Raw genomic sequence first — 18,891 nt, 5'->3', positions numbered from 1 at the left:
GCATAAAAATAAGAGTCTAACAATGAATATAGATCTCTCTTGTGTTATTGTTATATTTTATTAAGATGTTTTTTTCTTAATTTTGCTATGTCACACCCAGTGTTGGGTGTAACTAGTTACTAAGTAATTAGTTACTATAATGTAATTACTTTTCCCTTGGAAAAAGTAAAGTAAGGGATTATTCTTATTTTTTCTGTAATTTAATTAGTTACTTCTGATGTAATTAAACTAAATACTTTGTGTAATATACAGTATGTGTGTGTAATAGTGGAATTGACATCAAAATTCAAAGTCTAACTTTAAAATCTGTGATTTAATGTATAATTCTCACATTTGTAATACTTTGGTCAGTTAATAAGAGTACTTAATGTAGTTTAATATTATTTATTTGAATGAATTAAAAGAGCCCTTTCATGCCTATCCTTGAATCACTTAACTAATCAAGGTTGATATAGGAAAGTAATTAGTAATAAGTAACTAAATACTTTTTGGAGAGAGTAATTTGTACAGTAATCTAATTACACTATTGAATATGTAATCAGTAACTAGTAATTAATTACTTTTTGAGAGTAACTTACCCAACACTGGTCACACCATATGACAGTTAAAAATGCTCAAAAAACAACAACAGTGAAAGTTGACAAATTTAGTGACACCTTATATTTTCTGAAACTTCAGACTTTACCCTACATAAATGTGTATTTTTCTTCAGAAATGGTGTATTACTAAAAAGGCATTTTTACTGCATGTCAACCAACCTTCTACAGATTACAGAAAGTATCACTAGTTAACATAACATGTCAGACACTGCCCTCTTGTGGCACGTGATAAAAAACCTCGTCAGACATCTATTCCGCCATTAAGAGCAGCTACTTTTGTACGCCTTTTATTTTCTTTAGTGCTATTTACATAGGTATTTCGACGCTTTTAAAAGTATTTTACAAATACAAAAAGTATTAGACAAACATACACATCGAAAACTGTAAGTGTGCAGGAGATGAACCGACAATAAAAAAACATCATAGAGGACATAATATGATTGGCAAAGCTTTCTATCTTCCTATAGGCGTCCCCCGAAGTTTAGTTCGTGAGTCCTGTTGAAACACTGGGCACTAGCCAAGCATCAAGGTCATGCACGAGTAGCAGCTAGAGGTGTGACGATGAGCTAGCTAAAATACTGACTGTTACAGAGCTTTTTGACTGACATCAGTAGATTAAAAACTGTAGATTTGGTACTCTTTGGCAAGAAGGAAACTACAAAACCATCATTATGTCATGCTTGCAGTTTGCTATAATTCAGGCAGTATAACCTTGTGATCAGATAACAGTACAAATGTCCTGAATGAAACAGTGCGAATACTTGACAAGCGGGCAATGGGTTTTAATAAATTACCATTTCCATTTATTAGTAAGCTAAATTTGTGATGGAAAAAGTTCTGTTGTCAGCTGCTTTTGTAGCTTTCCGCTTTTGATGGTTTCTTTACTTATCTCATAAACATTCTAAACTCGCTCACACGGACTACTGTGAGCTTCCATTCACTTTTAGAAGAAAAGGGAAACCCTGCAAGTCCTGGAATTGTCATGCAAGGCTAAATTTAAATGTCCTGTTGAGGAATAAAAGGGTTGTTGGAGATTGAGAAGAACATAAAGGGCAATAATTTATTTTTTTGACATAAATCTGGTAAACAAAAAAAAAAGAGTAACACTGAACCGTGTTGTTACAAGTTCTGCAACAGGGCAGACGACACATTTGACCTAAATTCACACAAAAACATGGTATGAAGGTGCCTTGTTTTACCATGCTTTTCTCTCATATTTTTCATATAATAAAACATGATAATACATTTCTCTCTGTACATACTGCTGCAGTAGATACAGTACTTTACAACGGTAACAATAGTGCTGGTGTTGTGAGCCGCATGCTGTGCTGCCCATGAACGTCTGGCTTAAAACATGAACATGATGACCATCTCCTGCATGAGACACACACCCAGACAAATGGGTACATGATCTAAAACAAAACTGGAGAACTTTGAGACTTTTCCAATAATTTCAGACTGATGAGTGGGTAGGCAATGAGGACTTGGCCCTAGAGTGACACTGGTTGCTATGGAGATGAGGTACTAGGTTCGAAGTGATCCACCCAATATCTCCAAAGGTTTTCTGGCTAGAATGGAGTTGCCAGTGCAAATAGCTGGCCATGTGCATTTAATGGCTCGGGCTCTTGTCCTTCCCGCGTGGAGGTCCGAGTTGATTTTTCCGTCCTGTTTTCCTTTTGCAAAGCTTGTCGGTTTCAAGTGTTTCTCTTAGTTCTCTCTTATTATGCTTACAAGTCTTTAAAAAAACTACAAAGTCAATGAGGCGACCAAGGCGCAAGTTCTCGCCCAGCTATAGGGTTACTATACAGTTTTGCGCTTTGATCCCGTCACGATTGGCCGAGCGTATTCCACAAAGTCATCGATGAGAACAGGCCACGCTCCTGAAACAAAGCAGACATCACAAATTTTAAAGTCAACATACATGGGCAGTTTGTATCTTTACTCAACAAAAAGATACCTTCTTCATCATAGTTTAACATGTCATCTGCAATCATGTTGCCAAAATCCAGAAGCAAGTTCCATGTGTCTTTGGGAATTGATCGCTTATGATGTTCCTGCATAAAATAAAAGTGCAGATTATAGAGAATCTCATTTAACTGCTAATGGAAACTATTCTGCTATGTAGTTAGTCTGTTGCATAGCAGACAGAAAATCTATTTAAATCTGTCAAGTACAGAAGACTCACCAATAAAAATCTGTTCCACAGGTCTAGGAACTTAAAACGTCCAGCCAGGACTAGGTTCCAATAAGCTACGGCCATCTCTAAATCTACAATAGAAAAACAAAGGGTAAAACTTTCAGGTGCCTTATGTTCAATGTAAGAAATTCTAAATGTCACCCAAGCAAATAATGATGAAGAAAGATAAAGATGGTGTTACCTAATCCTTTCTGTCCAGGATTCTTGGCAAAATTGAAGGTGAATTGGTAGAAATCTTTAAACTTCCCGCTGTCTTTCAGATCCTGTTCTAATCTGGGCAGAAGAGCTCGGAGTTTCTCTGGACTATCACACCTGCCAATGAGATTAATAGTTTACTCTCATCTTCTATCCAATCACAAGCGTATTTAGACATCTTTCATTCATAGGAAACCAGTGTTGGGCAGTAACGCGTTACTGTAGTTTGATTATTTTTTGGTAATAAGAGTAATTTAACGCGTTATAATTCCTAAAATAGCAATTAGATTATAGTTCCAAGCCCAGGTAACTATACGTTACAGCTGCGTTACATCGTTGCCGTTGTATCGTTTTATCATTTCAATTGTAAAAAGCTAAATAGCTTTTTCAAAGTCTTTTTTTTTTGCTTTTTCAAAGTCTGGATGCCTGCCTGTCGCACCCGCGACTTCATCAAACTGAAACTAGTGATGGGAATTATGATTCATTTGAGTGATTCGTTCCTTTTCAGTTCGTTCACCAAAATGATTCGTTCAGATTCGTTCACTGATTCGTTCAGTGACCATTTCTATAATAAGCCAGCAGGTGGCGAAAAAGAGTTGTGTTATGTCAACGAACGTATTAATGGACGTATAAACTGATTACAGGCTTTATTAAAATGTGTGTCTCTGATCTACTCATTAAATAAATAAAAATAAGTCTAAATAAGATGTTCAGATGACCAACGCACAAGGTTTTTCTTCATAATTAAAAAGTTAATTGTTTGGTCATTTACACATTCATAAATCTGGGATTATGTTAAACGTGAAGTTTATGTATTTTAAATAAACAAGCGTGCAAAGTAGCCTACCTTTAACTGCGCTTTGCATCCGCTTTCTGCTGACTGCTGAACGAGACTCACATGCTAAATGACCGACTTACAGTGTACACTCTCGTTCAATTTGTTCATTTCGTTCATGAACGACATGTACCAGTTCGTTCAATTCGTTCACGAACGAGATCTCTATGGGATGAATTTGATCTCAAAACGATTAACAAATGCATGCACAGTCATCCGTGAACGTGATACAAGTTACACTTGTATTTTACTATTCACAAACAAATGCCGTATGATTTGAATCTGTGAAATTTAGATTGTAATAAACATGAGGCGATTTGTACAAATAGAGACAGATTTGTGAATACAATGTTTTATTTTGTGTTCATGTATAATCATTTTGCGCATACCAATGAGAAGTTGTGCATTTGTGTATCCTGCAGCGCGCCTCCATTCATCCTGTTCTGTGCATTCGGATTTTGAGACGTTCTTTACGCGGTTTTGCATTGGACAATCCACACACAAACAACTTCAGATCCGTGCATAAACTACGGCCTACCACTAGATGGCAGTCTCACGGAGCGATGCAGAGGTTTGCGGCAGCTAGGTTGCGCTAGACTTTTTCATTTTCAGTCACTTTGAACGTTATCGCTGTGTTATTATAAAAAGTGTAAAAATATTTTCAGTTCGTTTCACCGTCTAATCTGTTTCGCGATAGTTTCAAAACGAGCTGAAAATATTTTTACATTTTTCATAATAACACAACGATAACGTTGTTTGAGGATCTGATTCTGCAATGCATGCATCTGTCACATCAGACCCCCGCGTCGCGTGCTCACACATACACACAGGCGCGCACAGTGGTGCGGTGTTTACAGACTTTTTTCCTTCAGAGAGATAGCGACTAGCGTTATTTTGGATAAACCTTAACTTTAAGTAAGGGGAAAATGTTTCTCTGCGTCTTTTCCGTTCAGTGAGTGGCAGAAGCAGCACATTCATAACAAAACAGCATCTTAAAGAAACTGTAAGTGAATTAATAAATGATTACAAAACAGCGTTTACAAGCACCTGTCATTGTTACTGTTATGATTATAAACATTTGTCTGTAATTATTGTTTTATGTCTGACAACAGAAACATTAAATATGTGAACGACTTTATTGGGTATTCAGTTCAGAGAGTAAACACATGTACATAGTGATGATGTCACAAACATGCTAATTAGCACGTAACATCAACCTTGGACCATAGTGATGGGTAAAAATAGATTATGACGGATTTTTTATGAGCCTGTTCGTCAAAATGACTGACAATGAAAAAGTCTAGCGCAACCTCTGCATCGCTCCGTGAGACTGCCATCTAGTGGTAGGCCGCAGTTTATGCACGGTTGTGCGTGGATCTGAAGTTGTTTGTGTGTGGATTGTCCAATGCAAAACCGCGTAAAGAACGTCTCAAAATCCGAATGCACAGAACAGGATGAATGGATGCGCGCTGCAGGATACACAAATGCACAACTTCTCATTGGTATGCGCAAAATGATTATACATGAACACAAAATAAAACATTGTATTTACAAATCTGTCTCTATTTGTACAAATCGCCTCATGTTTATTACAATCTAAATTTCACAGATTCAAATCATACGGCATTTGTTTGTGAATAGTAAAATACAAGTTTAACTTGTATCACGTTCACGGATGACTGTGCATGCATTTGTTAATCATTTTGGTATTAAATTCATCCCATAGATCTCTTTCTCGTTCAGACTCAACAGCGACTTGGTCGGTGTGGGCGTATTCGTTCAGCGGAAGATCTAACCAATTCCCTTGTACACGTCCCTTCACAGCCGGAACTGGAATGCTATTTGCTGACATGACGCGAATGAGAGCTAACCAATACTTTTTTGTTTTACAGTTTTTAGGGAAGTGCATGACATGAATTAAATGCAATGAATTCGTTTTTATTTGAAAGAACAATAAATGATACAAAATGCACCCAAAACACCCGTGCTTGCAGTACAATAACTGAGTAAACAGGGCTTGACATTTTCCATGCAATAAAAATGACAATGTTAATTTTTCCTTGTTACATTTAACCATCAGCTTGCATTATTTAATTATTTTCGTAAGGATATTTACATTGTGTCCGTTTCTGTACTTGTTGAACAAGAGACCTCATCTTTCATTTCGTTTACGAGGCAGAAGTAACAGCTCGTTCATGAACGAGAATCAGCTGGTCCTTTCGTTCACTTACGAACGAGATGATCGAGATGACTGATCGTTCATTTCGTTCACGAACGAGAATCAGCGGGTCTCGTTCAGACTCAAACACAGGCTCGTTCAGTGAAGGGCGTATTCGTTCAGTACATTCAACCAATCATATGCTTTGTCAAAGCTCACTCTCGAACGCCATTTATGGAATGATTTTGCGGACTAAATTAAAAAGGAATTGCAAACTGCATTTGCAAATGCGTTTTCTATTTATTCCTGTAAAAATTGTGACATAATTCAAACACAAATGCATACCATTTGCATTTGCGCGAACGCACAATGTCCCCCAAATATCAAAAGGATAAGCAAAGTCTATTTGCAATTGAATTACCTCTGTCTTACCAGTTACGACCCTGCTATATTTAAATCGCAATATCAATTCCCCATATGCTATTTCACTTCCTCTGGCGTCGCGTATTAAGCCTGCCAAAACTCAAATGAAATCGCAAATCCCTTTGCATTTGCGTTTCCTCTGACTTGTACAGAAACCTGTCAATCAATGGCGGGGGTGGGCTTATTCAACGGGGCGTGTTTGTATCGGGACGTGACATCATTCACCGTCGACTGGAACTTAAGTAGATACATGTGATACAGCTAAACACATTAGCAGAGGTGTAAAGAGTACCTGAAAACCATACTTAAGTAAAAGTACAGATACCTTGCAGTGAAAATTACTCCATTACAAGTTACAAGTCACCAATTCCAAAACGACTTGAGTAAAAGTCTTTGAGTATCTGATTTTAACAGTACTTGAGTATTTTACTCATACTGAATGTAGGCTCAAAGCAGCACTAGTCCTCAACACTTAAGAGACACATCAGTGAAAAACTAGAAACAGTTGATTTGTGAGGTGAGCAATCGCATTTATTTTCTTAAATCATAATAAGACTGAACACCTCAAAATTGCAACAAATCATGGTCGACACCATAACCTACGTCATTACAAACACCCTAAGTCTCATTTAAGCTCAAGTGCTCATAAGTAAACCAAAGTCCTTCAAAAAGGTCTCTTCAATATAACAGATAAATAAAATAATGTTAAGTAGAATTAAAAAGTCAAAGCCTTTTTGCACTGGACATGCTGGTTTGGGCCTCATCGCCAGCTGCAGTCATGTCCTCATTTCACATACACTGTTAGCCCTTACCTGCCATTTCTACAGTAATACATTGGCAACACTGTTGCCTGCTAGTTACTGTAGGTGTTTTACAGTAAACTACTGCAATGGCTGTTTGAAGATACATTATTAAAGAATCTATTAACGCACTTAAGTCACACAGTCTTAGATGAACAAGTGTAAATAACAGATGAACACAATAAATCTGTCAAGATTTCACCAGAGGAGAATTAAACACAAACATCAATAACATCTTCACATATTACAGACACCACTTTCACTTTATTTCTGTCATCTGTGTAAGATCTTATTGAGATTTAACTCTAGTTCATAGTGGTTCAATTATGTTTTAAGTCACCATTATGGCGATCAGTGTTTGCTTTGGTTGGACTCTTTGACTTTCTTGTAGCTTTAAAATGTACACTTATACAATAACACTGAAAGGGACTTTACAGGAACCGCAACTTTATGTTTGCTTAGTAACTGAAGATACATCTGAAAGAATTCAATCATTAAATAATAATAATATAGCATTTAAGATTTATTAAGATATGTTTGGTAAAGTGATTACATGTTATAATGGAAAGATCTCTGTCAGAAAATCTTTCTTTGCAATTGAGACACAATTAGACACTTGACATACAAACCTCATCAATGGTGACAAACAATCATGAATGAGTTTTGTACTATGTACCCAGCATGCATTGCAGCATGAAGCTGTTCAGTTGATTGTCACCATTGTTGAGATTCATATGTGAATTGTTCATTTCTCTGTGTCCGACTCATTCTATAGGTTAATATTTTGTCTATATAGTGTGAGAGCACTTTTGAAAATTGAAATACTATACATTCTTTTTACTGGTTTACATCACTTCATGGCAATAGTCCCACCACATGGTCAAATTTTGAGCAAACATGTTTAGAGCACATTTAGGAAGAGTTAGTTTTAAAAATAAGAGCTTTTGTAGATGTGTGACCTACAGTAACTAGCTGGCAACAGTGTTGCCAATATATTACTGTAGAAATAGCGGGTAAGGGCTAACCGTGTATAAACCGCCAGCGATTGACATCTACCTGATACTGCACTCATATTCATATAAAGAAGCCATGTTGACAAGTTTTTGTAAGTTATGGCAAAATCCACAAGATTGTAGTACCTTCATTGCCCTGTGAATGGCGATATTAATTATAAGATAGGTGGCATGCAAAATGTAATGTGTAATTGCATTAGTCATTACAAATGTAGTGGAGTAAAGAGTACATATACTTGTTCAAAAATGTAGTTAAGTAGAGAGTAAAAGTTGCTAATATCTTTAATACTCAGTACAACTACAAAGTAGCCAAAAAGATACTTAAGTAAAGTAACTAAGTACATTTACTCCAATACTTTACACCACTGCACATTAGGAGTGAAGTTACAACTGCACTCACAATCGGCGTTGAAAACAGTGCAGTTTTCAGTTTTTTTTTGTTTGGAAATAAATCGCGCTGGAACTCTGGGCTCAGAGCGGCATCACTTAGCATGTGAAACTTCGGTGCAGGATGGATAATCATCACCTTCTGCAACATTCCTCTACACATGTTTGTTTGTTTGTTTGTTTATGGTATTCGTTTTCACAGTACTCCGAAGTCAAAACGAGGACATGACATTTATTGACAACACTGTGACCGTATTTTGCATCATGATTATACGTGTTGTAAACCATAACAAAACATGTTCACTTTGTATGAATAAACAGCATCCTGCATTATCATTGTTGTTCATTATGCATATAACAAGTTAATAATAAATGACAAAACTCTTTATTTGTGTATCATAACATAGTGAGACAAAGACAAACTTGTGCTCTAGTGTTTTAGTGAGTTTGCTGGACACAGAAGTAGCTGTCATCTACGAATTAGAGAATCATCTACCAACCTGAGAAATTCATGTAATTATGATGAATCCACACTGCTTCAACATGACTTTTATTGGTAGCTCATTGAGATCACCAGACCACTGTTTGTGTTCATCTGTTTATCGAGCCCGTTGAATTTCTTTAAATTATACTTGTTAAGTACCGCAATTGTTATTCATTGTAAAGATTTTCTCTATATGAAACTTTGCATCTGATCCTCGTTTGTTCCATTATTGTTATTTTGGCTTTTAGCTGTAGCTGAATCCTTTTTAGCCACAACAGGTGTCGCCCTGACGGTGTCACCTTGGTGTTGGACTGACTGCCACCACTGCGACGGTGAATGACGTCACTTCCCGATACAAACACGCCCCGTTGAATAAGCCCACCCCCGCCATTGATTGACAGGTTTCTGTACAAGTCAGAGGAAATGCAAATGCAAAGGGATTTGCGATTTAATTTGAGTTTTGGCAGGCTTAATACACGACACCAGAGGAAGTGAAATAGCATATGGGGAATTGATATTGAGATTTAAATATGGCAGGGTCGTAACTCGTAACACAGAGGTAATTCATTTGCAAATAGACTTTGCTTTTCCTTTTGAAATTTGGCAGACATTGTACGTTCGCGTAAATGCAAATGCAAATGGGTGCATTTGCGTTTGAATTATGTCACAATTTTGACACGAACAAATAGAAAAAGCATTTGCAAATGCAGTTTGCAATTCCTTTTTAATTTAGTCCGCAGAATCACTCCATATTCATTGGCTCGTGCTTTAGACACTCTTTTAAGCCAAGACGCTCTGTGCTCGAGGGAGAGATTTCAGTGAACGAGAAATATGAGTCATTGCATTTCGTGAACGAGAACGATTCGTTCACTTTAAAGATTCGTTCAAAAAGAACGATTCGTTCACGAATGAAACATCACTAACTGAAACGCGCCTGCACGGAAAGTACTACCAAAGCCACTCCATGGAAAGCCTGCCACCTTAAGCTAAAAACTCGTAACGGCCAATGCTATCGCCGCGCGGAACGCAGGCAAGGAGACTAGACACCGAATATGATTGGCTGAGGGGGACATTCTAAAACGCTTAACGTGAAAAACGCTTAACGTGAAAAACGCTTAACGTATCTTAACGTACCTAAACAGCGATCAAGGAAAACCAAATTTCTGTCAAATCTTCCTTGTGCTAAACACTTGCTGCTATCAAAAGAACGAGCTTTTCTTCCGCGGATAAACGGCAACGCCAATTAGCCTACTGACGCAATAGCCACGCAAGCATTCGTGCCACAAGAACGCGCAGTATCATCTCATTTATATTTCTGACCCTTTTTATCAGAGCTTTTAGAAACATTTGTGCTGTTTTGTTCTAGTTTGCTCCACAGGCTATTCAGCTCGATGTAACAACACTGAAGCCAGGAGTTAGCAACTTTATTAGCCTCATTTCTTAATATTGGTTTCAGACAGGGTTTAAAGTAGGCTACGCCACTTTTTAACACAATGCACGGTGGCTTTTGAAGTATTAATTACAACTAAAATGACAGAAATTTGTCTTAGCCACGTTAAGCTGTTTTCTCTTATAATGCACTTCTATGGTGAGAACGCTTAACGTGATATTATTCACTTTATCCGCGGAAGAAGAGCTCGTTCTTTTGACAACAGCATGTGTTTATTAGAAGTAAAATCTGACATAAATTTGGTTTTCCTTGATCGCTGTTTAGGTACGTTATGCCACGTTAAGCTGTTTCCTTATGATGGACTTCTATGGGGGAGAAAACGCTTAACGTGATATTATTCACTTTATCCGCGGACAAAGAGCTCGTTCTTTTGACAGCAGCAAGTGTTTAGTACAAGGAAGGTTTGACAGAAACTTGGTTTTCCTTGACCGCTGTTTAGGTACGTTAAGCTACATTAAGCGTTTTTCACGTTAAGCGTTTTAGAATGTCCCGGCTGAGGTGCCTCTCGTGATCGATGTTAGCCTTTATGCTCCAATTGTAAGTATTACAGACCCATACATCTCCCTATTACAAGATAATCTTTGGTACTACCAGCGAAAACAAACTCAGCATGGAGAGAGAAACGTATGCGTTCTGTAGCTGGAAATACAATCATTATTTTGAGCTTATTTCTGTCAAAGGCAAGAACATTGTTGTGCGTTGTCGGTCATGTGGAGGTAAGCAAAACCCTCTCTCCTGCGAAAAACAACCTGAAAGGGCAGTACAGCACGGTTAAACTTCTGGAGAAAGCAGGGTTCGAATTGAGGGGGGGCTGGGGCGGTCCCGGACCCCTCATAAGCCTTAAGGGACCTCTCATAAGGTATAAAATAGTGAACTTGGGGGGTCCCTGGTTTTTCATTAAAACTAGACAACTAAGAACACAAAATAACACTGGCTGCGTGCGGATCCTCTCATATTGAAAGCGTTTATCTTAAAACTTTACAGTTAGCCTAGTATCATTTTGATATGCAAGTCTTTCTTTATATCCAATGTTATCTCACATTGTCAAAACAGATGCGACACTGAGCCACTACAGGGACATACAGGTGGTGGAAAAATAGGAAAGGGAGTGAAAATAATTTGCTCTCCCCAAAAGTGCGTTCCTTTGCAAAACTTTTGCGTTTCCCCAAGAATATTTTTCTTTCCCTCAGAAAACTTTCGCATTCCCCAGAGATTATTTTGCTCTCCCTTCTGCAAACATGAGCTCCGACTTTGACCAGAAGGCTTCTGCTTTTGCACAAAGGAATGACATTCATTCAGGCTGTCGGAGCCAATAGCCTAGTGGGCAGTACTCTGACATGTGGCGCAGTTGCGCATCGGGCGACAAGGGTTCGATTCCCGTCTCGTGGTCCTTTCCCGAACCCACCCACTTCGCTCTCCCACTTCGCTTCCTCTCTAACAATAGCTGTACAATTAAAGGCAACAACAAATCTAGGCTACAATGCAAAATAAAAAAATTACAGCAAGATCGATAGCATGGTCACTGCAAAAAAATATGTCTTTTAATCTCTCCCTCATGTGGATATCTTTTAATGGATTATCAACATGTTAAAGACATTTATGCGTGTAATGTGGTCAAATTACAAAAATGCTCCAAACTATCATGTGATTGATGCTTGTACTGGCAGCTCCTGTCACGGATGTGGTGGACAGAACCCAAATGCAGGCAGCAGTTCAGGGGTTAACAGAGGATTTTTATTAAACAAGAAACACAAAACAAAGACCCACGGTGGGGTATAACAAGACAGGCAGGGTAAAGACAGGACATAGACTAACTATCACTAAACTGAAAATAAACAACACTAGACATAAACTAGACTGAACACTTACTAACTGACTGGGGTTTTCACAGGAACACAGCAGTACACAGGAGAATTCACACAGCAAACATGGGCTACATCAAATACAATGCACGAGCACAAGACAATAGACACGAGGGGTTTTTAAAGGGAGACAAACAAAGGAAGATAACGAGGGGCAGGTGAGGAACATAAGACACGGCAGGGAAGCAATACGGGAAACGAGAGGGACGAGACACGAGAAAGCACATGGAGTGTCAATGGTAAACACCCCATGACTTTCTCACACTAAACATAAGGGATCTGTCACGATCCTGCCACAAGACTAGAAAATCATGAACAAGAAGGCAGGACCATGACAGCTCCGTCTGTTTTTTTTTTTGTTTTTTTTGAAGACTGGTTAGGGGACCCCCCAAGAGCCTTGACACAATTCGAACACTGGGAGAAAGTAACGTCACCGGGCACGGAGAGCAATGAATCAACTTCTACTGTCGAGTCCCAGGCTGCTATTAGCAACATGTTATGTTTTGTCAGACTAGTTTTTGCTGCTCTAACGCTGTTATATTTGTTAAATGATGAAGAAATCATCATAGAAGCACTAGTTAAGATATACAAGTTATAAGAAACGAAGGAGAGACTTTTTACATTATGGAGTATGCAGGTTTAGAAATACTAGTTAACATATGAAAAAATGTTTTAAGTTAAAATGTCACAGAGTTTAATTATTATTATTATTTATGACAGGCTATAGAGTAGAGTATGCACTTCCCAATAAAGTTTAGTCTTGAGAAGGCTAAAGGGTCCGTGTATCATCTGATCATTTGATTATTCCATTCAATATAACAAACGGAAAAAGAAAAAAAACAGTCGATATTTCATTTTTCCGTTTTTCTGTATGCACAAAAATAAAAAAAAGTTTGTTTTTCTTCTTATTTCATCTTGAAATGGGAAATCCAATAAATAAATAAACCAAAACGAAATAACGACCCTAATTACTGTTTTTCTCATTTTTGGGTGATGTTGCACGGATTTCTGCGCACGGCAGCGCGCCTAGAGCTCTTCACGAATCTCGCGATCGATCAGTTATCATTTACAATGGCTTCACTCGAGCTGTACATGTTTCATATTCATCAAATGTTTTTAAATAATATGACATATCACGAGATATCGTAAAAAGAGGCCGCATGCTCTCTGGGGAACACTGCAACATTATTATGGTCCCTCCGTGAGGTACAGGCTCTGGCATGTTACCTAAAAACAGTAGCCTAAACTGATGTAATGTAATATTGCAAATGACTACATAAAAACCTCACAGTTTCAACACAAACTGAACATCTTTTATGAATTACTCTATAGCAGGACAGTAGTTTTAGCTGGGGGAACCTAATGCTGTTCGCGTCACATAACTTATAAATTACAAAAGTAATTTATGGATTTACACCTTTGCTGCTGCAAGCCAGCTACTTAATTGTTTACTTAAATGTCACATATTAAAAGCAATAATGCTAACAAACTTCGACTGTAAGATCTGGAAAGTATTGTATGTGAACGTTAGGCATTGTTCAATATATATTTTTGAAATATTTTCTACAGTCATGTCCTCCTCTCTCAGTGTGACTCTTTTAGTGGGAGTGAAAAGTACATACAAAGCATATGCAAATGCATTCATTTCCATTTCGAGCTTCGCAAGTTCGCATGCACTTGATGATCCCGGTAAGCGGCTGTACATTGCACATGCGCAAAGCGTGCGCCCGCAGAAGACCCTGGGAAATCACCCAAAAATGAAAAAAACTATAATTAGGGTCGTTATTTCGTTTTGGTTTATTTATTTATTGGATTTCCCTTTTAAGGCTGAAATAAGAAGAAAAACATCGTTTTTTATTTTTGTGCATACAGAAAAACGGAAAAACGAAATATCGACTGTTTTTTTTTTTTCTTTTTCCGTTTGTTATATTGAATGGAATAATCAAATGATCAGATGATACACGGACCCTAAAGGGCTCAGCATACTACATTCGAAATCGAAAAACGACCATCTGTGACCTGATTTCGAACAAAATCTGGTCCAAACGACAATTCGTTTCACTAGTTCGCAGCAGCAAACCAAACAGAACTCTCCGGGAAAGTTCGTGTTGGCCGGTTAACACCCTCGAGCCACCATTGGTCCATGGCCATTACGTAATAGGTGGGTGTGTTGTCTGTGTGGCCACGTGCGCAGAGGCTATTTGGATACGTCATGTAAACCCCGCCTCCAGAAACAAAGGGGTGTTGGATTGTTCAAAAACACTATACCGTCTCTCAACGTTTTCGAGCTTCGTTTTACCCCAAAACGCAGAACGAAAGCGCAATTTGCCTGGACTATGCTGAGCACTTAAAAAGGTTATTTTGTGTTTTTGAGGGGTGGGGGATAGTAATGTAACGAGTAATGTAACTAATTACTTTTCAAATAAAGTAATCAGACTAGTAAATTGATTACTTTTAAAAATAGTAATCAGTAATTTAATTACATTTCTAGAGTACTTTGCCCAACACTGTAGGAAACTAAAATTTGTATTCAAATGGCATCCTTGGTCGTTACACAACCCCAACTTTCACCAATATGTCAACAGTGCACATGACTGAACAAATGATGTCATAGCTCACCCTAGCTCTGTCATGCCATCGATGAACTCCTTCTTGCTGAATTCGCACTGTGTTGCCGCACGGAATTTCCACGCCACAACCAGAACACTGATGCTTGCTGGATCCAGATTGAGATCATCGCAAAACTGTTGAATTCCATCGATACCAATCTTATTTTCATCCTGAGGATCTGAAAAAGAAAAGTCACGTCACTCATAAAGTACACTCGCTGCCTCTTATTAAAGGGATAAAAAAATCTGTCATCATTTACTCACCCTGGAGTTGTTCCAAATCTGTATAATTGTCTTTTTTCTGATGAACACAGAGAAAGATATTTGGAAGAAAGCTTATAACCAAACAGTTCTTGGACCCCATTGACTACCATAGTAGGAAAAAATACTTTTTTAATGTTTTGTTCTGTTGAACACAACAGAAGATATTTTGAAGAATGTAGGGGCAGTTCTGGGGCACTTTTGACTACCATTGTCAATTTTCCTACTATGGTAGTCAATGGGGTCCAAGAACTGTTTGGTTACCAGCATTCGTCCAAATATCTTTCTCTGTGTTCAACCAGACAAAGAAATTTATACAGGTTTGGAACAACTAGAGAGTGAGTAATTTATTAATTATCCCTTTAAATGCCGGGATAAGCTCAAGCATAGGGGACTGAGGGATGGCTCTTATTCGTCTCTGTGGTCGAGAGAGTTATACTGACATCTATAGACACGGATGAAGTTTATACACTGCAAAAATTCACATTCTTCAGTGCATTCCCAACAAATGTTTACACATGGTTGAATATGCTGTGTACAGGTTAGGGTTTGCCACGATGTAGCTGTGGTGTGTTGGCTGTTCTGCCATTTCTGCGGGTCTAGTTTCATTGCTCCATCAGGCACTGCCTGTTATTTTATTTTTCCACTCTTACATGCGGTTTTATGACACTCAGATCCATGTAATCACGCTGTACTACAATGTTGACTCAAGCAATGTTGTTTCTTTATTAAGAATATTGCATTTGTTGTTGTGGTTGGTCTGCTTGCGTCTTGCGTCTTGATATGTTTATGTTTATTAAAAAGGCCTTGAGCACTGGAAAAGCACTACATATGGTGTAAACGTATTGTTGCTGCTATTTTTGCCATTGGTAACACAGTTGAATTGCACAACACAGCTGGTCATGTGATCTCAACATAGTGGCCCCCATTAGGAGGACACCTGCTCCGTGTAGAATAAAATAGCTTTTCAAGGCCACTGATATGACTGGAGTCTTCATCCTACGAGAATGTGTATCTGTAAAATTCGAATGCTGTAATATTTTCTCCGTAAGTGCTATTCATTTCTTTGTGACAAACTTTTTTTTCAGAGGTAAAAACAGACAGTGGTACATTTCCATGCAGTAATCATCCACATACACGAAAAACAGCAGAACAAGAAAAACTTGCCTTTATATCGGTTGTAAAGCTGCTCCAGCTTTTTTCGGTCCACTGAGCTTTTCATGGATTCTTTGTGGTACAAATCTGGGTTCTGAAAGTAGTTGTCGGTAGCCACCTCTAGTTTCCAGTCATTTTGAGTGAGGCAGTACACAGCAGTCTTCTCCCCTGCCTGAGTGAAGGACATGAACTGCCGTACCTTGTCCTTTTGAGAGGATTTAAGTTTATGCTGTGTGGACACAAAAGAAATGCCCTCAGACAGTCGAAGAAATACACTCAGCAGTGTGTACAAACACAGAGTAACACAAGCGAATATACAAAGAGAAAAAAATGCGCACATTCAGACAGACGGGACAAAAGCTGAGGACTGGAGCAACCGTAAACGAAATGTCGACTGAATTTCCAGACCGGCGTGTCAAACTAAAAGAGCACTCTAGAGGGTTAATGCAAAGCTTTGAAATAGTTAGCACAAAGCATGTGAGGACCTGTGACAGGCCACTTGCTCTTGCCATGTAATATGAGATGGTAAGCTCAGGGCAGCCAGTGCAAAACAACCGGGTTACCGGACAGTTATTTCCAGTGATGCACAGTAAGCTGTTTCTACTAAGTTTACTCAAACAAATTCAAGAGAGCCAAACTGACCAGGCCATCGTGAGAAATTGTTCCAAAATATGCAATGCACAAAATAGTTTGATAGTACACTTAAAATCTGTTACGCTCTGGAAAACAACCAGGCTACTATTAGGGCTGAGTTATAAGGGCAGGGCTGAAACACTGACGTTTGACATTTCATGGATTGGGTAACTAAGGATGTCATTTAACTCTCTGTCCTGCTGACACTGACTGTGTGGTTGTTTGGGCTCACAGACACCCCTATTCAGCACGTGTAATAATATTAATAGCCATTTCAAAATATCAGTCATTTGATTGCATGTTTTATACCTTGGTTATCAAATACCCTAAACAGAAGTAATGTTATGTTTTCAATGCATGGCACTTTAAACATATCATGTGTTATAGCCATCAGGTCCCATTAATGTATGAATGCTATGAATTGTATTCGTATTAGTCAATGGTCAATATGATTTTGAGCTATTAAACCAAAGGGGGACTTGGGGTCTGCTAAAATCCCAAACACAATACTAGGGTTAACAGCGTGCATACTTTAATCGAAACCACTGGCTATGGCACAGAACAATGTTCATTCTCAAATGCATTGTGCATTAGGGTGTAAATCCAGTCCATCATAAACGAAACGATACATACTGGGCTCTCTAAATATCAACAACTGACCTTCCTGCCCATACAAAACAAATACACAATTCTGAGCCTTCACGGTGCGACACTCGCAGACAACAACTCATATAAACGGCGGAACATCTACGCTTGCCAGATCTTCTCCGTCGAGCACAGAAACAGAAAACGATAGTAAATACTTTAATTTCCATGTCACCTACCATTTTATCACCCGCTGTTTGACCAAATTGATACCCAATGCTCCCATGTACGACTGCGCATGCGTGTAGGCATCAAGGGAATGCGCTAGAACACTAGCGAGTCTGCGCGGTCACACGCTTGGTTAGTGGGAGTTGTAGTTTATTGTAAGAAAATCATTTTGTAGTTTAAAGCAACTGTCTATAATCTCACTTTGACATTATTTAAGACGTAGTACCGCTTTTCACTAGAACAAATAATATGAGTTGTTTACAGCATAGTAAGATGAAAATATGTAAATGAATAATTGTCTGTTTAAAACAACATAAATTCTGAATTTAGTTTCTAAATGTATGTGGTTAAAGATTTTTATTTATATCACTACTATTCTCATCCTTCAAGGGAAGAATCTGCAGGCTCTACAAGCATAAAGCATAACACTGGTATACATTTGAGCAAGTTTAGCTGACCGGTGAACTATGTCTTTGAGTGGATAACTGTGTTTTACAAAACTAAAGTGTTTCAAGTGTTTCACAAATTATATCCCTGTATTATTTTCAAAACCTATTTTGTCATTCTTTAAATCGTACTCATTTTTTAGGAGCTGAGAGGTTACCTGCTGCTCAAAGTGTTTATTTGACTCTTCTTAATAAACACAGACACAGAACTGCACAGTGCAGACATTTACTGGATTATGTTATGTGTAAGAACATTGTAGGGTGTCTGATTGTAAAGGTTTGCAATGCCTTTTGGATTGTTGGTTTAAAGTATTTTAGGATTTATACACTTTACACTATATTGACTGTTTCAGCAAACTTCATCATACTATCAATCCCAGTTCATCCAAAAATAAAAATTCTGTCATGTCATATCATTCAAAACCCGTATGACTATTTCTTCCGTGGAAAATAAAAGAAGATATTTTGAGAATTGCAGTGAATAGGGGCCAATGTTTGGTTACCAACATTGTTCAAAATATATTTTGTGCTCTGCAGGTTTTGAATGACATATAGATGATCAACAAATTTT

At 38.1% G+C, this 18,891-nt stretch overlaps 1 protein-coding gene across 1 annotated transcript; it reads right to left on the bottom strand.

Annotated features, from left to right (window-relative positions):
* Positions 1 to 1,638: 1,638 nt before the first annotated feature.
* dcun1d2a (DCN1, defective in cullin neddylation 1, domain containing 2a) lies at positions 1,639 to 17,954 on the bottom strand (the record flags this gene model as incomplete). Its single annotated transcript, XM_057335387.1, has 7 exons — positions 1,639 to 2,479; positions 2,557 to 2,653; positions 2,785 to 2,867; positions 2,978 to 3,108; positions 15,023 to 15,191; positions 16,441 to 16,657; positions 17,886 to 17,954. Coding segments are annotated over 7 exons (846 nt in total), but the record flags the coding sequence as incomplete, so codon positions are not given.
* Between the last annotated feature and the right edge of the window lie 937 nt (positions 17,955 to 18,891).

The sequence above is a fragment of the Triplophysa rosa genome, linkage group LG6, assembly GCF_024868665.1.
Source record: "Triplophysa rosa linkage group LG6, Trosa_1v2, whole genome shotgun sequence".
NCBI lineage: Eukaryota > Metazoa > Chordata > Actinopteri > Cypriniformes > Nemacheilidae > Triplophysa > Triplophysa rosa.
The sequence above is the reverse complement of the archived record's forward strand: the minus strand, read 5'-3'. Positions and strand labels throughout refer to the sequence as shown.